This window comes from Triturus cristatus, chromosome 11 (genome assembly GCF_964204655.1).
Source record: "Triturus cristatus chromosome 11, aTriCri1.1, whole genome shotgun sequence".
In the NCBI taxonomy this organism is placed as follows: Eukaryota; Metazoa; Chordata; class Amphibia; order Caudata; family Salamandridae; genus Triturus; species Triturus cristatus.
The window spans coordinates 31,826,617-31,850,311 of record NC_140594.1 but is presented as its reverse complement, the minus strand read 5'-3'; the positions used below and the strand labels follow the sequence as shown (position 1 = coordinate 31,850,311).

The 23,695-nt window shown below is 46.7% G+C and overlaps 1 protein-coding gene across 2 annotated transcripts in view; it reads right to left on the bottom strand.

Moving 5' to 3' along the window:
• Positions 1-23,695, bottom strand: part of ADGRD1 (adhesion G protein-coupled receptor D1) — a 1,181,274-nt gene that overhangs the window by 246,048 nt on the left and 911,531 nt on the right. For both annotated transcript variants that reach the window (XM_085636451.1, XM_085636453.1), the window contains one exon: positions 20,406-20,559. In XM_085636451.1, coding sequence (XP_085492577.1) covers positions 20,406-20,559 — 154 coding nt within the window. The remainder of the gene's footprint in view (positions 1-20,405; positions 20,560-23,695) is intronic.

The following is a 23,695-nucleotide window of genomic DNA, read 5'->3' as shown; positions in this document are numbered from 1 at the left end:
ACTGGTCTAAAAAAACTATGCTCAGTATATTTGCTACTAGTATAGAATTTTAAACAAACCGACAAATGTACTAATGGGTTAGTTAGTTCATCAAATTCCGATTTTGAGTGGGTCATAGCCTGAACTACCTCATGAACAGTAAAGAGGTAGATAGCAAATTGTGCTTCACTCCGGTTGGTGACCATCACAGGGATGGCGACCTGCTGGTGTCAGCTGACCATGATGTTCACCTTTTAAAAAAGGACCTGTCTAATTCCTAACAAAGTTTGTGTTTATTTCACAAAGGGGAAGGTATCCAAAGAGGAGCATGTGGAACCTATCCACTGCCGCTGCGCCATCTTGAAGTGACTCGGCTGCTGCCATTGACCTGCACCGTAGAAGCAGACTGCATCACCACATCGAATAGGAAGGACCACTGCTCACCCCAATCCAGGAGGAGACCCTAACAGAACCTTTAGGAGTATGCGCCCCCAACGAGGCTAGCTGCCTACCACCATTGCGAGACCTCCAGGGAGCAGATAAGATATACATCGAGAGACTGAGTGCTGTTGATGTCTATTAGACCACCGTGGGGATTGTATCGCCTGTGCTGAAAAACACACTAGCATACCTTTAGAATAAGCCCTGTACCAGAGACTCTGAGTAGCTGATACGTTTGTGTAGTGCAAGGAATTGTTTTACTGTGTATTACACTACTTTTCTCTTTGCAAAGATAAGCAATGGGCTGGGTAATTAGTCATTGTTCTGTTGAGTGTCAGTTGAGTCTTGAACCTGTTAGACTCCTACACTAACGTCCCAGAGAAATCTGTGACTGCTTATCATCTCTACCAAAAAGTGTTAAGTATGGAAACAGTTGTTGGCACAGTCTGCAGAGGCATGTCAAGAAGGACGCTGGGGCATCAGAGGCAAACTATACCAGCCCTCACAAATGTAGCCCATTAGCCCCTCAATGGCCGTGGCCCCTCTAAATATGGTCTGACAGACTCCAGTAATGCATTTGTTCCCACCCAAAACTTAGTCGCCAATACATGCCAGTTTTTTTTGTAGAAAAAATCAAAAAAGTAAGAGATGAGTTATCTAGAAGTTCCCAATTTCTGACAGGTTAATGGACATTCCCTCTCCCTCTACATGGTTCTCAAAATTTAAATGGCTCACTGCTGCTGATCATAATAAACTTCAAATGAAGTCTATTCTTCTGGACCCCCTACTAACTCACTACCAGGATGTTTTTGGAAATACATAAAGGACTCCTTCTGTCCTTTATTGTAAAATCCTCAACTCTTCCCTATAGAGGTATAGTTTCTGATAACATTAAACATGTGCCCATGCTGAAGAAACTTTCCCTGGATCTATTATTCACAACCATATCCAAGCTGGTTTCAGAAGGTTTCTTGACGCCCATTGGGCAAAGTTTTGCGCATGATAAGATTTAATTCATTCATTCATTCATTCAAGGTGGCAAAGTACAAAGAAAGTTGTAGTCTGTCAAACTAATAAGTTAAGGAAACTGGTAGGTGAGGGTGACAAGGGGATGTCATTTTCATAGACGTCTCTGCCACCTTCCACACCGTTGACCACCACTCTATCTTGCAGTGCCTACAGAGCCTGTTGGTAGGCCTTGTTTCAGGCAGGAACATCAGTCTTTGTCTCGCTGCAACAGTTCACCTCTCAAAAGATATCTTTTAAATGGGGAGTTCTCCATAAATCAATTCTTTCCCCTTTGCTTTTCATTGGTTACCTTTTCCTCTTTGCACAGATGCTCCTAAAACTTACATCAATACTTTATTTTATACAGATGACACATAATTCGACTGCAAACTATCAGCTAAAACATCCTACCTGGGCAAGTTTTCAATCTAGTCCATTCTATCAGGGAAGACACAATGTTACAAACATAAACATCATCCTGTGCAGTAATTTGCTATTTCAATCCATGATTGCCTCAGTTGTTAAATCCTACTTTTTTCGGATTAAACGCTTGAAGAGAAAACTCTCCTTTTTCATGGTCTGCCCCCCAGGGTTACAGTTGCTGAATCGGATATTAAATCAGACTTGGACAATGGAAACCCCATATATCTTGTCCTTCCTAAAAAGCCCATAATGGTCCTTCTGCACATTCAAAATGCCATAATCAAAATAGATTCTATCTAAATAAAACATATCACATATTATCTTGTAAACACAAACTATTGTGGCTACCTGTGTCCGACGGAATCTAATCGAAGGCAGCTTGCTTACTCCATAAAAGCTTCTGCATTTCTTTATCCAAATTTGATCTCCCAGAAATGTAAAATACACAAATCCTCTTGATCACTTAGATCGTCTAACAAATCTCAGTTTGACGACCCCAGTACAAAGCTCATACCTCGGGAGAGTGAGATAACATTTAGAGGCCCCATTGAAGAACAGAACTGCATTTATTGACATTCAAGAAGCGACTGAAAAAAATGCTTTCCCCCAGTAATTATGTGAGATAGCAGGCTTGAAGACTTTATTTTTTGCCCAAGGGCTCTGTTCAGCGAGTATTAGCGCTATATAAATGCCTTAAATAAACAAACAAACTAATACATACGCTATCCGGAGCCTGCACCGCTGCTTACAGCAGGGCACAATCTTCCATAAACAACTCTGCTGCATCCGCTCAGGTGTCCAGAGGCTGTGAGCTATTTGGTGCTGTTTGTGTTCACGTTCGCACATGTCCAGGCGGGGCCGTCCAGTGGCAGACAGTCATTGGACACACACTCGATGACGTCAGCGTTAAACCAGTGTCTCTAACCCTGTCCTAATCACATGCGCAATAGAAACGGCTCTCTTACACATGCGTGGGGATGTCTTTCTGTGTGTTCACGAAGTGTTAGGGCTTTAACGCTTTGTGAGCAGTGCACACAGAAAGACATCCCCACGCATGCGTAAGAGAGCCGTTTCTATTGCGCATGTGATTAGGACAGGCTCAGGCAAAACATAGTGCAAAGTCACCCACCAATCACAGGCCAAACAAGCATTGAAAATGCAATAGGACTCGTATTTACGGGAGACCTATTGCATTTTCAACGGAAGTGCGGGCATCAGAGAAGGCACGAGGGGGAGGGGGTGGGGGGGTAGTTGTGGCCCAAGAAGGTACAGACTGTGGCAGGGTACAGGGAGAGGAAGGGGAACAAAAGGGTTTTTAAAGTAAAGGGGCTGATAGCCTCGGAGGAACAAAAATGACGACATGGCCATCAGGAGGTGGGACTACCAAGCGAAAAACCAATCATAATGCTGAATTTCTGACTAAAGCCAATCAAAAATAAGGACGGAAAGTAGGCGGAGCTTCCCCCCATTATAGTGTATACTGCATGTCTCGCAAAGCGAACAGCGCGTTGCGCTGCAACGCTATGCGAGACCTAAAAATGGGTGGTGATTCAAAGACGTTTGGAAAGCGCTGCTGTAGAGCAAGATGTTCAAGGCACAGAGGCTCCGAGGCAGGATGCACTGCACGGAAGGGATTGTAGCATGCACAGCGTAATGGGTGGGAGTGTGGGGGCATTGCGGCTCCCCTCGGACGTACTCTGCAGTGATACCTTGGTGGGCACAAATAGCACCACGGCTGCCACCAGGATCATTGCCTCCTCACTCGTGCACCCTCCCGCACCACTCACGCCCAGAGGCGCGGCGAGCTACCCTCAGCCAGTACAGATGTTCACAGAGCCGCCATCTTGGTCTATGGTTAGCTTCACCTGCAAGAATGCTTCTTGATGATATGCAAATATATGCATTGAAAATCAAATGTACCGAAACAATAACTGCAACTCGAAAGAATCGGATGATGGTTGCAGACGCTTACACTAAACTGTTATGCAATTTGTTAATTTTGAAAATAAAATATTCCCCAAAAATGTGTCTAAATAAAAAAACAGAGAAAGGTTAAAGACAATTTTTCTAAACTATCGTGGGATTTCTAAAGACAACTGGCTACGCCATTCTTAAGGCATCATTTAAAAAATGTTGGATGGGTTCCAGTATTTAATAACAATTAACAAGGGAGAAACAGCGTAAAAAATGGGCAAAATGTTAAAAAGGGGGGGGGGGCAAGATTCTTTAAGAAAGCCACAAAAGTGGGCTGTGACCTTTCACTAATGCCGATACACCGCTGTCTGGGATTTTACAGAAGCTGGCCAGGAAATGAGGCATATATCTACACCTAGCAAACATTAGTGAATTTTATTTTGGTGTGAGCAAATACCACGGGAAAGTATTACACCTGCGTTTGGCAACAGTAAATTAATGATGTTTTACTGGGGCAGAAAGGTATTGGAGAGAATGGTGAATACCTTTAAACATGCAAGTTTGTCAGTGACCAAGAACTCACAATGCATCCCAGTCCTGAAATTACACACCTCTTACTTCCGCCCTGCCCTTGTGAGTAGATTCGCTTACAGAAAATCTCCATGTGTTACAAATCCTTCAATGAGCACAAAGCCACTTGCCTGTCTATGCCAATTTTACGCACCTAAATAGCTCTGAGATTCTGGCCCATAACATTTTTAATTGTGACCTTGCAGAGTTCACCTAGTTGTAATTTTGATGTAAATTGAGAAATATAAATGCTATGAAGTTGCTTTTTAAACCCTACCCTGATGTCTGCTTTTTCACTGCTACTTTCCTCCTACAAGCTATCAAAGTAAGGCCTAGTATGCTTTTTTAATTATTTTAACTGTTTTAATCATGTAATCTGCAGTATAGTATTATTACTATGGTTTTATGATTGATGTATTTGTGTGTAATTGCCTATGCTTTTATGGACTTTGTGTTTAAGTTCCGAATAAAGCCTTATGAAATGTCCGTCGTTTTAAAAGCGTCCATTTTACAGCAGAGAACCACCCGCAGAGCTTTACCAGAAATCCCTGAGCTCTTTATTTGCGTGGAAATCATTACTTTTATGCAGGTCCACTGGAATTATGTAAATGTGTGGCTGCAGCGATTTCCGCATGATTATAGATTTGTAACATTTGCCACATAATCCATCATCCGACATACAATATACATACTTTAACCCAAAAAAATGTGGTTCTTGCTCAAACGGTTCAAAAGTTACTAAAAATGCGACGACACGTGTTGCCGCACAGCAGAGGCCCTTCCCGAAGCTGATCTGGCCACCTTTCTGTTGCTTATTGATATATTTGGGAGTTTAACTGGTACTAACTAAATGCAGCCAATGTACAGAGAGATTAAAAAATGCTGAAATAATGAAGTAATACTATTACAAAATGTGCCACGGTATGATGCACAATTTGCTTTTTCTTGCCGCATAATTTACTCGACCCTGCCACTTAATTTGGCCCTCTCCTGCTGCACAATTCCAGTGGCCCTGCTCTTACGTCAATATAGTCACATCTATCCAAACTGAGCATTAACAACATGGTTTTGCATAAAATATGCTTTGCACAGAACAGTTCCTGGGCAATGCTGTTCTGTAAAAAAAAAATCTCCACAAAGATTAAACATGGAGAGAACATGTCTGCCTACATTTTCTAGCTTGATCGCACTTCATTACAAAGGAAATTGATTTGCGCAGGGAAAAGTATCTTGCACTTTACAAGAACAAGTTTGACGGGCAAAGGTGAAGGTAGGAAGAGAGTTGAAGACCTTGCTAGGGAAATAAATACTTTTCATACCACTGTTCATAAGCTTTTATTGGCAGATGCAATAATTACTTAAAATAAACATAAAACAATAAATCATCCGATCCAGCATGGGGACATGTGGTGAAGTTCATTGAAATGTCTTGCTTGGGTTCTACAAATAAAAGGATTCCTCCCAAGCAGGTCCCAAGGCCCCAGCAGCTGTGAGGAAAGGCTGGGAGACATATCATGCCTGCATCAGGACCTCCTGGGTCAGGGTGGTAAAATGATACCTGTAATCAGAACCTGAGTGTTATGTACTGAACTCTACTAGAATAATTGTAACACACCAAGAGGGGAAGTAGAGAACCTCGCCTCGATGAAGATTGTATCTTGAGAACTCGAGCCTTAAAGAACAGGATTGACCGGCGCGGAGATTTAGCCATCCCTTCTCATAAAGGCAAGCTGGCTTCAGGAGCAGGTCCAGACTTGTGTTTCTTGACGGAGATTTGAGATAGAGTTGGTACTCTGGTTGGTGTTCTCAGATTGAGAGACCCACCAGGGATGCATTTAAATGTTGGAAGAACTTTGTTGATAACTAGGACAAGTCGAAACACATCAAGATTCTTCCACAACCGGGCCAGAAAGGAAGAAAACAAAGCGGCTGATCCATGGGAGATCCCAGTGGGGACCATAGATGTCAGTGGTCATTCCTGCAGAGTACGGTGTGTGTGTCCATTTCTCCCATAATAATCTGTTTTCCCTGTAGAAAAGGAAAGGGACAGATAGGTATTTCAGAGCCCACTTCGAAGACCCCACCACCACCCCGCTGAAGCAGAGCAGGGGCTAGTGTGGTTCACACAGACAAAAACATCTTCAATGGAAAACTGAGATTAAGTCTTTGATGATGAAGGAATCTCTGTGCTGCCAGTGTATGTCTCTTCATCATCTTCAGACCCCAGACCATGGATAACAACGTCACTATAATGCGCTTCCACCCAAATGTCAAGAAGTCAGTGGTCCCCAATCTACGAGCACCTGATGGGGCTTTGGCCCAAGCAATGTTAAGACAACTCCCAGGAACAGAGGATGCCGGGGTAGGACTTTGTGTTGGGCAACTGTGGAAATCGCAGAGAAGATAGAGTGGTCTGTGTTTTCTTTCTTCTTCTAGACTCTGGGTACCTCAGATGAAGAAACAGCAGTCTGAGGGCTCTCTGGGGCCCCTAAGATTCAGTTTCTTGGTAAGACTGGATGACAGATAACTTGTCTAGTTTTATGTGTAGGAATGGCAAATGGTGCAACCAATTGTAAACTTGTCGATCACCTCAATAACCATTCGCACAACAATTAAGAGGTTCTTATTCATATTAATAGTAGTCAGAGTGCCCGCAGCGGCCGAGACAAGCTACCCACAAAAGCACAAAAAGACACTCTTGAGACATTGAGTGTATGAGGGCGTCAGATTGGAACGTCATCTAAAGAGAGGAGACAGGCCCAGCCAGGATAGGACCGCCTACGCACCCTTCCTATTGGTGCAGGGATAATGATGGGAAACCAGACAGACCCCCACACACACAGACGAAGACCACATCCCCTGGAGGAAGAATGTTTTCTGGCTCTCTGGTGGCCTCTGCCACACTGCTGACATGCCAGCCTTAACTTGAGGGGGAGCAGTGGTTTGAGATGCAAAATTACAACGGGTCTCTTTGGTCTACATAAGGCGGTGTGGACCTTGGACTCAAAGGAAGATCTCGGGGGGGCTGCCATTACCTTCGACAGCAGTCTCTTGAGAGTTCAGCTATTCCAGGGGTGCCCTGTACCCAGTGCTTCATCTGTAAAAACATAAGTACCAGGGACACTGCAGCTTGCACCACCCACTACCCGTGCTATCACTCCCAAATACAGTACCTGTGCGTAAGTGTGATAATTCAGACTATTTGACACCCCCAAAAGTATAAGAATGGCTTGGGCGGCAGGGACTAGTTGTTCTTATTGTATATTGAACTAATAAATAGCTGTTGTTCTGCTCATCTCTAAATAATACAAACAGCGCCACCATTTGGCAGCTGTCATAAGTGTCGGTGTTGACAATGAAGTGCCAGTGCTGAGTACTGGAAACCACCGGCTCAAATTAAGCACTGCCTGTACCGGTAAACGCTATATTAGGACCATGAACTGGGTTTGCATGGGAACTTCAGTGGAAGTGTTATCACTACACCAGCACTTCCAAAGCTTCTTGAAGCCAACCTTGATCTTACCGCAAGAGAATGCGAGAAGCTTCGAGAGCGGCAGCTAGAGAGTTTGTAAGCCCGAGTAGAGTAAATGCAAAGTCACAAGGCAATTTCTTGCAGATTAGAAGAAACAGCCGAGCAGGTGAAGGGCGAGGCCAATGGCGGGGCAAGAAGCCGAGCCTCAGATGTGAGGGTACAAGCTTGCATCATTGTTATGTTACTGTTGAGGATTCACCAGGGAGAGACCCATGGGTCTGATGCGGGCTGCGACTGATCTCACACTCCGCTGGTCAGTAGGACTCAGTAGGGTGAATCAGTTTTCCTGAAGTGAATCATTCACTCCGCGTTCGAGGCTTGTTTAGAGAAACAAAGCTAACCTCAACAAAGGTGCGTGAGGTGTGTGGTGCAACAAAACCTCACTCAGCAATGAATGCATTGTGATGCACGCATCACTTATCAATGACTCTACATAAGGGTCAAACAGGAACTGACATCACAGGATGAGACTTAAACTACATCTTGCGTTGGGAACTCCAGGCAGTAATCTCTGAAGAGACGACCATATTGGAAAGAGCCATTTAAAGAACTCTCAGGTGCGAGCTGAGCTGGGGGGCCAAATGCCACAAAACCCAAACCAAATAGTGGGTTTGAAACTTTATCAAGAAAAAAACAGTACGACAGACTATTGCATAGATGTAACCTTCACAGCGCTATACCTGTTTAAACCACTTGTCATGACCTCAACAGGGCACCAGTGCCCACAATCTAGGGCGAGTAGGCACAGTCTGCCACGGGCGGTCACCACAGGCCATGGGTGCCACGTCGAAGGGAAGGGTTTTCAATGTAAAAAACGTGTCCCTGACACTGGCTGCCGAATACACTAGAAAAACTAACAGTTCACTCAAGGACTTAAAGTTAAAGTCAGAATTCAGCGGGGAAATGAAAAGTAAAACAAAAACACACCTCTGCATTTCCAAGCGCCTCGTGCGTTTCTTTGTGCTTGCGGCGGTCGGCGTTGAATGTCTTCGACGGCCCACTGTGCAGCCGGCCCTAATGGTCTCTTGGGGCAAAAAGGACTACAGAGCATGGCGCATTCTTTGCAAAATGATCGCCTCCGCTCGCAGACTCATTTATTTGCCATTACTAACCCCTCATTACCGTAAAATAAATGTTACCGACCCAAATAACTAAAACTGAAAGGAAAGCGAAAAGTCACACAGCACGAGGCCCATTCTGCCGCTGGTCAGACCTGCACAGGGATGATAATTATTGCGAAAAATTACCGCAATTTATCAGCCTGGGTTCGTTTCATAATTAGACTTCATACATTTCAAAATGAATCCACGGGGAGCCCGCATACTAATACAAGTTTGAAATGTTTTTTTCTTTTTTTAAAAATTACCCACAATTATGGCAGTGTTCTGGACTTTTTACTCTGCAATTTGTGTCCCCTTCTCTTTCTGTGTTCTTTTAAATTACATTATCATTATTATTTTGTTAGCGACCATCAAGGGATTTAGGAGAAACTCGGGGAGTGGCTGGTGAATGCAGACTCTGAGAAACACTAACACAGTGACCAGCCGGTCACTGCATCCCTCCCAAACTTTACTGAGATGTGGACAACGAGCGCAAACTGTAGCAGAGAAGAAAAAATCCCAATAAAACCCCACAGAGTCTGTTCGAGTTGTTCGCTGGGCAGGATAAGTGGACAGGTGCGGCTGGGAGCGCCCGGCATCAAGGCACGCCGCCCTGGTTTAACCAGACTGCTCTGGGCATGAACGGCAGCGTGGATGAAGCAGCCAGGTTCTCTTGGCCACCTGTCCAACAATGATACAGTCCACCTGGGCACTGTTGGAGCCATCCCGCCTGCTCCCTCGGTGTCAAGAGTCTATCTCTTGGATGGTGCATCTGGAGCAGGGGGACTTTACTGCAAAGATATCTTCAGAAGCGTTCCGGCTCCCTGGACAGCACAACCTACAAAGACTGAGGATGACAGGGGAGATCTTGGGTCTTCCTGGAAGTCCATGAGGGTTCGCGGCGCCCACTCACTCTCGTGGTCCAGACTCCTCCCTCACGGGACGTCCGGGAGGCCCTCTTCACCCTGTGTCCACGGGACTGTCTGGACTGCGCAGTGGGGAACCGCCAACAGACCCATACACAGATCCTCACTCTACCGTAAGCTTGGCTGTCCCAGGGTCTGTCACTCTAGCCATCTGTACTCCGGTGCACTTGCTCTCATGAGATGGTTCGTTGGTGACCAGTCTCCCTCCATGATCTTGAGTGCTTTCTGGGGCCCGCCGTGGGGCTGCTGAAGATGCATCTCTCGAGTCGGTATTACCCCTCTTACAGGACTCCCTTGAGGCCTTTGCCCCTGGACGGCCACGGGCCTGCAGGGATTGTCTACCGCCAAGATCTCATGCAGTCCCAAAGGTGGAGGCTACCAATGCATGATTATCCTCTCTTCTGTAGGCTGCAGGTTCACTTATGCCAGGCAGAAGGTTTCTGGGTGGTCAGCTTCATACGGCACCAAGGACGCCAACGTTCACACCAGGTGGTTAGGCAGGTGTACAACTGTCCACTGAGGATGAGGTGCTCCTCAGATGTCCCATGTGATGCACTTCCCTCCGATGACACTTTCTACTGACTGTTGTTGACCTTCCTAGAGACCAGCCTCTTACACTTCTTTCTTCTTTTCTTCTTCTTTGTGATGTAAACTTGTGGCCTCATGCACATCACATGGGCCTCCCTGGCCACGTCTTACCCCTAGGACTGAGTTGTCTCGTCTACTGACCAGACCTCACGTCATGACCTTCCTCTCACAGGTCTTCTTCTTGGGTCTTTCACAGGCGTTATCTTCATGGGCCTCTCGCAGGCCTTCTCCTTGCGGACCTCTCACAGGTCTTTTCTTTTGGACCTCGCTCGGGTTTTCTTCTTACAGGTCTCTCACAGGTCTTCTCTCCGTGGACTTCTCCAGAGTCTTGCCCCTTTTCTCAGGGATTTTCACTCGATGGCCATGTGTGTGTGTGACTCGAGACTGTGCCGTCATGGCGCTTCCTCCTGACCCCTTTCAGGCATGCTTCGCCATGCCAATCACGCTGTGTGATGACTTTGCCTCATCTCCTTGTGGGGTTCTCCTTCGCTCCGGGCTCCTGCTAGCTCTCTGGTGCAGTTTTCAGCACGCTTCTGACTTTGCACCCTTCTTTCCTTCACTTTAGGTGCACCTCCTGCTGGCGCCTTGCACACCTGCTTCCTCCACGTGCAGTGGTATCCTTTCACCACTGGGGGCACAGTCAGCTCTCTCCTCATGAACGCGGTGGTAGAACACGATCGCAGGGGGCACTCATCGCCTGACTTTTTCTCCTAAAGGCTTTTCGCTTGTCTGGGACCTCTTTGCTCCAGCCAACGCTCTTCCAGCCTTCTCCGAGGCAACCAGTCTGTGGCTGTCTGTGGTTTTACTTGTGGAGATTTACGGTATTTCACTTTTCCTTCTCTTTTCTCTGAGGACTCACTCACTTCCGGGTCTGGCACCCGATTTCCCTCTGCAGGTGGCTTCTTCCCAAAGGCCGATGCACCTTGAGTCTTCTCAGAGTGCTGCTCTACTATTTTCCCTCATAGACGCTACCTCTCCTTAAGCTTTGCTGTCCGGCTGTTCTTGATGTCACTGGACCCTTGGGGCTTCTTTGGCTGGGCAGCTTTGGGCTCCCTGGGGCTCATTGTGGGGGTTCACTGTCTCTCCCCTCAAACGATGGGCAGCCACTAGGGGTGTGTGGAGCTCATCTAGGCAACCTCATGCTATTGTGTAGGGGATGGAGAGCAGCTCAGGACAGGCAGGGACCTGTAATTACACAACAGGTGCATGCTCAATGCTACTTTAACATGCTTAGTGTGCAATAGCCCCACAGGGCCTCTCTAATCCTCTCCTGAGGCCATTGTGTGAGGTGAGGTTGCAGAGCACTTCATGTCATTTCACTCTGGGCGGCAGGGCTGTTTTGTGTACAGCAAGAATATTAATTTGGGGGCTATTTATCTGCAGGCTGTGTATTGTATTCTCATGCGGTACCTCGAAATTACCACTAGGTGGAACCACATTGCTGTTCTTTACAGGGCGCACTAGTCTTTACTCTGAGTGCGGGCCTCGACAGTTGCCACAGGTGCCGCCGGTGTTATGTTCCTCGTGCTACAAGATGAGTCGGTGTTGGGGCTGCCTTCTGGGCAGAGGCCTGGACTGGGAGTCTCCTGCCCGGACCTCTCTTGTCCCAACTGAGGCAGAGGGTGCTGGGGGAGAATAGATAGAGCACCGCTCCTCGTGCCTATGTGTTCCTTATAGGCCTGGTGGAGTTTGCAGAGTTCTGCTACAGGGAACTCTGCGAAGTGACCAAAAACCTCTGCCGTGCTATGCAGAGTTCCACAAGCAGCGGAGTGCGCTTGGTAATTAATGTTTGCATTGATTTTCAGCGCCAGGTGTTTGTCCCGAGCTGGAAAGTCAATGCGGACAGCATTATGTGCAGCGCAAGAGGGCGCTGCGTCTTTTTTGCCGCTCGAGTAGATTTTCTACCTGAGCTGCAACTTTCTCAACGCAAACAGATTGTTTCTCATCGTGAGAGGTCACGACCGCCCGCGACCACCCACATTGAGATTGAGGGGTAAAAAGGTCCCACTCTCTTATTGGCCGTGTATCGAGCAGGAATCCTTGTTCTGGTATTTGCCCTTGACAGGGGGATGACCCCTGACTCCCTAATTTACGCAAAGTTCGACAAGGTGTCAGGGCAAAATAAGTTTGTCTTATTTCTTGGGAAAAAATTCCAAAAAGGCAATAGTTTGTTTTTCGGGTGTTTTATAATGATTTGGTGACTCTATCCGTGCGAGTGAGTGAAAGAGAGAAATGACAGCCATCACATGTTTCACCCCTTACATGGCCATCTCGGCCGCAGCAAAAATCCCCTCAGTCCGTGGCCACATGACCGAGACGCTAAACATTTCCTGCACATTTATTCTTGAATATGCCCTGAGGAAGCCCCAGGCCAGATGTCGGGCATTGAGAAATACGACTGCTGGGAAACATCCTGAACGACGACTCCGGAACAACGACTTCTGGAGTCACGCAGGCGGAACAACGACATTGCCTGAACAATGACTCAGCCTTAACCATGCATGTGCGTGGTTAAGGCTGAGTCGGTCTAGTGTTCAGACAGGGCGGAGGAGCATCGCAGAGGAACAGGTAAGAGGGGTTAAGTTTCAGGGGGTGGGGGAGTTTAGGGTTAGATTTAAGGGGTTGGGGTTTAGAGTAAGGGTGGGCGGAATTTGCAAAATTTACTTTCGCAAATTATCACGAAATTGCACAAAATCTCCGTGAGCATGAGAAACTTTCGCGAAGATGCGGAGATTGCTTTTCCCGCCCATTCGCGATGTGTTTTTGCCTGCTCGCGGGGAAATATATCTCCAACTTGCCCATGCGGTCGCTAATGAGCATGGCCATCTTGCTCGCGATGCTTATTTCCTTTTCGCGATTGCAATGACGTGTTCGCGATCGCAAACACTCGCGGGATAGCGTGACCGGCTACCAACAATCCAACATCTGTGGCGCGCGCGAACGAATAGGAAAACTCGTCGGCGAATGCAGGGACCCAGTGAGTCGGGACCGCGCGCACGAGAATGCATTTTTAAAGCGCGAACAAGACAAATACTTCCGTTTCACGGCAGGTTGCGAAAGTTTTGACATTTTCGCGCTCTCCGCGGAACGCGAACATGTCAAAATATCGCAAATTCCGCGAACTGAATGAAATTTACCGCCCAGGCCTAGTTTAGAGTTTAGGGGGTATGGTTGTTCGTGTTTATTTAAAAGGTGGGTGAATTAATTTATAAGGTGTGGAGATCAATTTAAGGAGGTGGGGGTGAACGGGAATATTTTTTTAGGGAGGGGTAAATTAGTTTTAAGGGGGTTGAGTACGTTAATTAAGGTGTGTATGGGTAAACGTGTATGAAAATAGGGTGGAGGGAATTAGAAATTAGGGTTTAAGGGGGATAGTGTATAATTTAAGAGTGGGGCAATTAGTTTTAAGAGGGCGGGGGTTTGGGGTTAGTAAACAGGTGGTGGGGGTTTGGGGTTAGTTTTAAGGGGTTGGGGATTTGGGGTTAGTTTTAAGCGGTGAAGGTGATCGAGATTGTTTTAAGTGTGTGTTGGTAATCGTGTATATTTTTAGGGTGGGGGAATAAATTAAGTGTGTGTGGGTAAGCCTGTTTATTTTAAGGGTGGGGTAATTCGTTTTTAAGGGGAGGAGGGATCGGGGAACTATATGGAAAGCCTTTTTTTAACACGCATTCCTTTACAAAGAAAAAACGTGGTAAAGGCATGCGTGATAAAAAAAATCGTGGCTTAGACAAGGTCTTGGTTGCGACCTCGTTGTTAAGGAAGTCCGGCTGTTCTTGATGCACGAGCGGCCAAAAATCTGTCTGGGAGGTGGATTTTCCTCACTTACGTTTGCCAAATTGATGTTAGGGGGCAACCGAGGAAAAAACTCAGCACCGCAAAGCGTAACAGAGATTTTGGGAACTTTACGTGCTCCGGGGCGGGCGGAGTGCAGAAAACTCTGCAAACTACGCGAGCGGAGTTTACCGCCCTGGCTTAGTTCATTGTAGCAGGCGGGGTGCTGAAGATAATTGTTTGCTGGCAGTCAGTGTGCCCAGCAGTGTGCTTCTCACTGGCCGTGCAGGGCTGAAATTGCATGCAGTGACCATCACATTCAAGTCACTCTCTTGATGGTGCTATAAACTTTCGCGCCATTCAGCGCTTTCACTCTGTCTATGGCTTTCCTAGATCTGCTGCCCAGACACACCGTCGGATGGTGGCATCGCAACGTGGACCCACTAGCAGTGCTCACCCTTCCCCTGGCGGGTACCTTGGTCACTGGCAGGATGCCGTCATGTACTGAGGTAGTCTCAATGATGCTGTAGGCCGTGCCGTTCTCTTTACGCATTCAGGCGGGGTTCTGAGTCTCTCTGCCAGCATCCGGTCCACTGTCCGATGCTCCCCTGGTGATTTAGAGGACTGCAGGGGCTGCAATTGGAGGTATTTCTGCCGCAACAACAAGGTAGGTGATGTATTTTCACCCCCCTCACCTCAGGCACTCCTGCTGCAGGAGTGTCAATCCTTACACGTTGAGGGCACCTTTCATCTGCTGTTACTCTCTGCCCCCTCCTTCCACTCCAACACCGGCCCGGCTCCACTCAGCAGGACCGACGGACTCCCCTTATGCCCAGCGGGCATAAGGACATGTCGCCTGTTCACCTCTGCCTTGCTGGGGATCACAGAAATGGGACACTAGGCCAGCTCTCCCTTCAAGGCGCTAGGGGAGACCACTACTCAGTGTGTTGGTACTGGCACACCGTCACCGTCTGCAGCTGCTCCAGGGACATGCACAGCTGGCACAACCTTCCTCACCCGCCTGGTGCATTGTGCTGGTAGGAGTGCCTCATTCTTCCTTGCCCCTCGCCTAATCCTCAAGGTGGCTGCACATGTGGGTCCAGCCTGCTCATCGCCAATGTAGAGTTCAGGGCCCCAGGCCTTCATGTACTGCTAAGGATGACACAGACACATCGTGGTATAGTGTATAACTAGCCAAGGGCCTGTGGGCCTGGCCCCTTTTATTAACAGGGTCACCTGACCGGTGACACCTGTGATGGATGGGTGATGGGAGATGTTATAAGCCATCCCTTGGAGAGTGGCTGGTAAATACATACACTGTGAAACACTTAAACAGCGACCTGCCGGTCACTACAGATCAGTGGTTTCAACATTTTTTGCAATATTAAAGGATGTTTATTGTATGAAGAGAAGTTGGTATTTATGTTACAGGTTCTTGAATTGCACTCCGTGGATTAAAATGCCAATAAGTCTCACCATTAAGAGGCAAGTTCTGCCCTTTTGGCTTTGCCAGTGCTTTTTATTGATTTGTTCCAATTGCCCAGCAACTTGAAAGTGCTTCTGGGCTGCTCACTGTTCTTTATGGGCTAATGCTCAAGTTATTTCTTTAGTTCTATCATTGTGACATAGCCGTCAGCATTGTTGGAACAGTAGAGTTAAGGATTCTAGTTTACCATTCCAAGATGTCTGCCACTTATGCACATTGCCTGGTAACTGCCAGAGAGAGAGTGAAAGGAATCAAAACCCTAATTTAGATTTAGGCCTTAATCATTATGTTCATTATTCGGTTTAACTGTCACTTGCCCACAAACTGTGAAACATTGTGATAGTGCAAAAAATGACATTTTGTATAATGTGATTTAAATGTGTGGTTAAAAGTGCATGTTTAAGTTGCACATTTTATCTGGTAATTACTTACAGCCTGCTTTTAAAAAAGGTCTAAATGCGGTCTGACTTAAGTGTTTTTTTTCTCCCATTATATGTTTGCTGGGAAACGTCCTGACTTGAATATGTTACAGGAAATTTGGAGCAGCAGAGAATGTTCCAATTGTAGTCTATAAGTGTGGCGTGACTTCTAGAAGTCACAAATACAGGAAAAAGATGCACTTTAAGGACATGTGTGCAATCTGGGTGGCACATAAAGGAAAAGCAGGAAGCTTTTTCTATTGTTAACATTGTATTGAAGTTATGGATGTTTGCCAAAATTAGTATTATAAGACTAGACTTGCAGCGTATGTAATTTGAGACTGACTTGTACTTCTCTCATGGTACTGTCGTTCTCCCAGCTGTTTTAGTCTGAGCATATACAATAATCCTGTTTGTACTCCCTTTAGTTGCAGATCTGGTGATTAAATGATTTTAGCTGCTTAAAGGATTTCTTGCCGACAAGGGCACCAGTAGCCATCATCGGATTTGGGAGTGTATTCTTGAAATAAAGGTTCCCAGTGTCTGGGCTCTTGGAGAAAAGGAGGTAACAATATATTCCCAGTGTTTCTGACAGGACCCTCTAGGTAGCAGCATCAGCTGCTCCCTGAGCTTCATCGAGCAAGAAAGGTACCTCCTGCCACCACCTATTGCTCTTATGGTTTCCACAGGAAAAGCTGAAGCTGGGTCACAGATTACACACAATGCACCATGGAGGTCATCCCGAAGATGGATCTGAGTAGAGACCCAGCTGACATCTGAGTTTGGAAAGCTACATGCACAACATTAGTTTTTTTTTAAAGTATCTAAGTCCAAATAAAGATGGCCAATCTAGTATAAAAGTGGACCCCTACATGAGAGTGTGATGGAATTGTTTGCAAAGTACATTCTACAACTCTAGCTACAAGACTTTGGGACATGTGAAAGGTGCTGTTGTGAAAAAGTCTGAAATTGAACTTATCTGCACGAGTGAGAGCCCGCCTCATACCATCTACCAGGGGCATGGCACAGTCAGAGTCCACGTATATTTTATCCGTGGCCTCTCTGCTTAGGTTGCCAGCAAAGATGCAATATTTACCTTTTTTCTTTAGCAAAGGGAATATCTTCTTTGTTAAAATTGGACGACAAATAACAGCTTAATTCACTGTGGTCAGGGTCACTGAATTGTGAGGATGTGCAGTCACTGTGTTTTCCGCATGGATTTGCCACATCTGCCACTTAATTCGTCATCTGCTGCATAATCTGCAGACTTTAACAAGAAATAAATAGTTTCTAGCTCAATCGGATCAAAAGTTACTAAAAACGCGGTGGTGCTGGGACATCTTGCATCACCGAAGTCATTGAAATTCCAAAAAATCCAAGCTTCACACAGAGAACAAGTGCAGCAAATGAGCCACGCCCATTCAGCATGAGAGTGGTAAGGATGTGATATGTATGGAGCCATGCCCTTTCAGCATGAGAGTGGTAAGGATGTGGTATGTATGGAGCCATGCCCTTTCTGCATGAGAGTGGTAAGGGTGTGGTATGTATGGAGCCACGCCCTTTCAGCATTAGAGTGGTAAGGGTGTGGTATGTATGGAGTCCCGCCCATTCAGCATGAGAGTGGTAAGGTTGTGGTATGTATGGAGCCACGCCCTTTCAGCATGAGAGTGGTAAGGGTGTGGTATGTATGGAGTCCCACCCATTCAGCATCAGAGTGGTAAGGTTGTGGTATGTATGGAGCCATGCCCTTTCAGCATGAGAATGGTAAGGGTGTGGTATGTATGGAATCTCGCCCATTCAGCATGAGAGTGGTAAGGTTGTGGTATGTATGAAGCCATGCCCTTTCAGCATGAGAGTGGTAAAGGTGTGGTATGTATGGAGTCCCGCCCATTCAGCATCAGAGTGGTAAGGGTGTGGTATGTATGAAGCCCTGCCCATTCAGCATGAGAGTGGGAAGGGTGTGGTATGTATGGAGCCACGCCCTTTCAGCATTGGAGTGGTAAGGGTGTGGTATGTATGGTGTCCCGCCCATTCAGCATGAGAGTGGTAAGGTTGTGGTATGTATGGAGCCATGCCCTTTCAGCATGAGAGTGGTAAGGGTTTATGGAGTCCCGCCCATTCAGCATCAGAGTGGTAAGGGTGTGGTATGTATGAAGCCCTGCCCATTCAGCATGAGAGTGGTAAGGTTGTGGTATGTATGGAGCCACGCCCTTTCAGCATTGGAGTGGTAAGGGTGTGGTATGTATGGAGTCCCGCCCATTCAGCATGAGAGTGGTAAGGTTGTGGTATGTATGGAGCCACGCCCTTTCAGCATGAGAGTGGTAAGGGTGTGGTATGTATGGAGTCCCGCCCATTCAGCATGAGAGTGGGAAGGGTGTGGTATGTATGGAGTCCCGCCCATTCAGCATGAGAGTGGGAAGGGTGTGGTATGTATGAAGCCCCGCCCATTCAGCATGAGAGTGGGAAGGGTGTGGTATGTATGAAGCCCCACCCATTCAGCATGAGAGTGGTAAGGTTGTGGAATGTATGGAGCCCCGCCCATTCAGCATGAGAGTGGGAAGGGTGTGGTATGTATGAAGCCCTGCCCATTCAGCATGAGAGTGGTAAGGTTGTGGTATGTATGGAGCCACGCCCTTTCAGCATTGGAGTGGTAAGGGTGTGGTATGTATGGAGTCCCGCCCATTCAGCATGAGAGTGGGAAGGGTGTGGTATGTATGGAGTCCCGCCCATTCAGCATGAGAGTGGGAAGGGTGTGGTATGTATGAAGCCCCGCCCATTCAGCATGAGAGTGGGAAGGGTGTGGTATGTATGAAGCCCTGCCCATTCAGCATGAGAGTGGGAAGGGTATGGTATGGAGCTGGTGATGCATTTTGGAGCAGGCTGTCCAAATATATGCCTATAGAATGGTGTGATAAACAGACAATTTCCCATCAAAATGGCAACTATATTTTCAAATAAATGTAGTTTTACCAATAAACCTCTAAAGTGCACAAACGAGAAAGTGTGGAAATCGTTTTTTCGTGACTGTCATGTGCACATCACTCAGTAATGTGTCTTGATTTGTTTTGATCCTATTTAAAACAGGGGAGCAGCTATCATTGACACAGCAGGTGCAGCAGCACCAGGGCCCCGTGCGCACTTAGAACCCTGACAACGGTTGTATTGTACTACCCCCACAGCAGTCCATGGGACCATTTTCCTTGTTTGCAGCTGGGCCTACGGCATGCTTGCTACTATATTGATATGTTTCCATCACACTTCAGAATTACAAAAAAGTGCTTCATTTGTGCTTTCTTAAGTGCTGATATATTTTGAAATATTTGCACAGTACATTTACAGGTATTTCCATTTTGATGTCTGAGACCAAAATGATATCATGCAGCATTTCCTTTCACATTTCTGTACTCCAGCAGGATTGCCTCATAGTTCACTTTACATTATCCTCTCACTTTGTGGTCAGAGAGCTTTCGAACTCCTATTGAAAAACGTGGGAGATGTGTAAATGCGCAGTTGGATGTTTCTTTGCAAAATTTGACTGGTCATCTTTCAGTTGTTGACTACTGTAGTTGGTAGTTAAATTGATACTAATGAAGTAATATCTTTGACCAGAGAGTGTTACCATGTGTAAAAACACACAACATAATGAAGCAATGTTGTCATAAAATGTGCAGCATTAACCTGTATATTTTGCCTTTTCTTGCTGAATATTTTACTCAATCCGGCGGCATAAGCTGTTACTCCCTTGCCGCATAATTCCAGTGGCCCGGACAATGTCCAGCAAAGATGTGGTTAGTCAACATGCCATTTAGATGGGCAATCCAGCCTAGTTACAAAACATAAGCCACACATGATCCTGGATTGTGGAGTGTCAGTGACACCTGCTGGCCATGAACAGTGCGACATTGACTGTAGTCCAGTACAAGCAGTGTGATAATGATGCGACAGCGATACTTAGTGGCCACGCGGAGTATAGCACTCAAACTCCAGGAGGTACCTGCCCTCTGCTCCGCATACTGTCTCAGTATTGTCAATCCACCCTGACAGAGTGGACAGATGACAACATTATCATACACCTATGCATCTGTTGGTCTGTGGTGCCTGACCCTTTGGCACCACGGTCATGCTGATGTCTTGGGACTAGTGCGATCACTGAAAATGCCAAGACAGAGCTAAGGTGTGTGTGAGTGAAGGACACGTAAACATATCCTTTTACTCCAGCGAAGACGCACATGGCCTTTGCACCCTTACCCCATCCGATGCCGTAGTAGTAGAGGTGCTTGCTCGCCTCTGACCCGAAGACCTTGATGACCATGCTGTAGAGGTGCAGTCCTTCAACCAGCATCCAGGCGAAGGCGCTCAGGAAGAAGAAATGCAGGAGAACAGCAAGGATTTTGCAAGGAAGCTGCAAGGAGGAAAGACACCAGTTAAATTACACTCTGGGCACAGTCATTACAATGCTCAGTGTGCCTGCTGAGTGAGTGCATGTGTGTAGTGTCAATCTCGAAGTAAGCTGCACCCAAGCACCCTTACGAGCATGCTCCCTCCAAATCCCAGTTCAGATTGCTTGAGTATCAAGTAACAGAGGACAGGCAGAGTCTCACACTTCACAATGAAAGGAGGGAGGTGGAAGCAGTGATTCATTTAGCTTCTGAAAACAACCATCTAATAATCGGACAGGGGGGAGGGGAAGAAGGGGAAAGGGGATCAAGAGTGGAAAGAGGCAAGAGGGGAACAGGGCAGGGGGAAAAGGGGGTTTAGAGGCAATGTGATTCGCCCCCCCCCCTTGATTATTAGAGTCTTACACTTGTCTGCTCAGACCGTGCAAGTACAAACACAGCTGGTTAGAAATAACACCAATGCCGGGACTTGGAAACTATCCATGAAGTGGACAAAATTGTAAGTAAAAGAGCAAACAAGTTTTTTTTTTTTTTGGGAAATATTTTTATTGAGTTTTTCAAACAAAAAGCAACATACATTGGCATCAAGTTCAGCAGTACATCCGCCCATCGGGAGTGCAACGAATCTGTACGGGCACACTCAAAATACATTGGTGCCCCATCGGTATCATACAATAGTATCCACATCATTCTGCGAGCAAACGATAGTTTGGCTATTCTTGGTCGCTTAGTTCAGAGTCTGAAGCATCGCGTGGGGGTTCACATATATTTCCTCTATACACATTCCACCCACCCCATACCTGTGTCCATTTTCTGGGGCAGCCTCTATGCACATATACAGTTTTTTCAACAATCATTGCGGAGTCCATGTCCCGGATCCATTGCGCGAGGAGCAAACAAGTTTTTGTCTGTATGTCTGCATCTGGACTTCCAGACCTCTCAAGATTGTGCAAATACATTCAAAGTATGGTAGATGGCATTGAGCTCTCTCCAGTCATTCAGACTCCAGGATTCTCTCCTTGTGGACAATTCTTGAGCTAAGTAGGACTCCAGAAAGGCCCTGGCCCAACTGCTTGCATCTGTGATGACCACTGATGCTTCAGATGATCCGGATTCACATCCTAGGATAAATTCAATAGATCCACTCACCACTAACGAAAGACAACCAAAGAAAGAGGCATTGGTGTTTTGTGCGGAGTACCACGAGACTCATTCCTCAGCCCTACACTCTTCAACATCTACATGATTCATCTCGCAGACATCATCCAATCGCACGACATCAACATCATCTCCTGCGTCGACGAGACTCAACTCGTCCTCTCACTCTCAACGAACCCCACCTGGATGAAGACTAACTTCCACAACTGCATAAAGAACGTCAGAACTTGGTTGAAAGAAAACTGCCTGAAACTCAACTTGGACAAAGCAGAAGTTCCGATCTTCGACAGACACACCGCCCTTTGGAGGGACTCCTGGTGGCCAGAGGAGCTCAGATCCACCCCCACACTGAAAGACCACACCCGCAACCTCAGCATCATACTATACAGCAAACTCTCCATGAAATGACAGGTCAAACCATCAGCTCAGCCTACTTCCACATGATCCACATGCTCCGCAAAATCTTCAGATAGCTCCCCATCAGCACCAGGAGGACAGTAATGCAGGCCCTCATCACCAGCCGGCTTGACTACGGCAGAGAAGTTATGCCGGCACCTCCAAATAGATCTTGCAAAGACTCCTGACAATCCAGAATGCAGCAGCTAGACTGATCCTCAACCTGCCCAAGAGGACACACATCACCCAGCACCTGAAAGACCTCCACTGGATCCCCGACCAGAAGAGATGCCAGTTCAAGTTCCTGACCCAACCATACAAAGCCATCCACAACCAAGGACCAGAATACATGAACTACCACCTGATCTTCCACCAACCCTCCAGAAACCTTCGCGCAGCACTCCTCATCCTTGCTCAGACACCACCTATCTGCCATCCTGGAAGACGCTCCTTCTCCCACCTCACTGCAGAAGCCTGGAACACCCTCCACCTCCACACATTTTCTGCCGCCGATCCACTTTCGGATGGGACTTAAGACCTGACTCTTAAACTGATACACGCATCACAGCGCCAGGATACTCCTTGATTGATTGGCTCATTAAATCCCATGTGTCTGGAGTTCAGCCTCACTTTGGGCCTCAAATTGCATCTGGGATTGAGTACTGCACACATCTCCACATAGACTTGTAGCCACTGTGCAAAAGGTGCTCTTTAAGGGCTTGTCTCCCACCATGCTCTCTCAAAGTCTACAAACACAAGATGGGGGAAGGAGAACCTTGCTCTTGTGAGTATCAACATGGTCCGAGGAACTCTCTATGTGAGTTTGGACAAGAAAAGACTTTGGAAGTGATCACCCGGTCATGAGATTGTGGCATGAGCCTTGCAGCCCCTGGATATTACAGGCTCAGCCGTTAGCAACAGACATGGATGTTAAATTACGAATACTTCTGGAGCGCACGTTCCCCACACGGTTTCATGGCGCTAAGGTAGCTGCAACATCGGACGGGACTGATCATTATTCATATGCTAAACTAGAAGGGCAGTTCTTCAGGAGTTTCCTGAACACAGTAGAAGGGTGTGCAGATGCAGGGGGGAAAGTACCAAACATCTGAAACCGCTCAGTGTCTTTTTTTTTAAGGTAGGAATGGTGAGAAAATCCAAGTAAATAGCAGTCAGATTGTGAGTGAGGGAGTATTTCTTATACGAACAGAGATAAAGACAGGCCTACCAGTGATTTAAAGATGAGGCATCTGGCCTTAAAGATGGAGTGCTGTCCTATAGGCAGCCAGTGCAGTTTCCTCAGCACTGGGGTAATATGACAATTCCGGATATGCTGGTACAGTAGCCTGGCTGCCTGAATTTTGGACCAGTTGAAGTCTGCAGTGCGAACACTTAGGAAGGCCCACGTAGAGAGAGTGAGCAGAGTCTAACCGTGAGATGATCAATGCAACGATAGCCTGAGTGAGGTCCTCGAAGAAAAGGAATTTACTGATTTTTCTGGTTTTACAGAGTTGTAAGAAATAGGAAGAAATTAGAACCCATAACTGAGGTTTCATTGATCAGTACTCCGAGGCTTTTAACTGATTC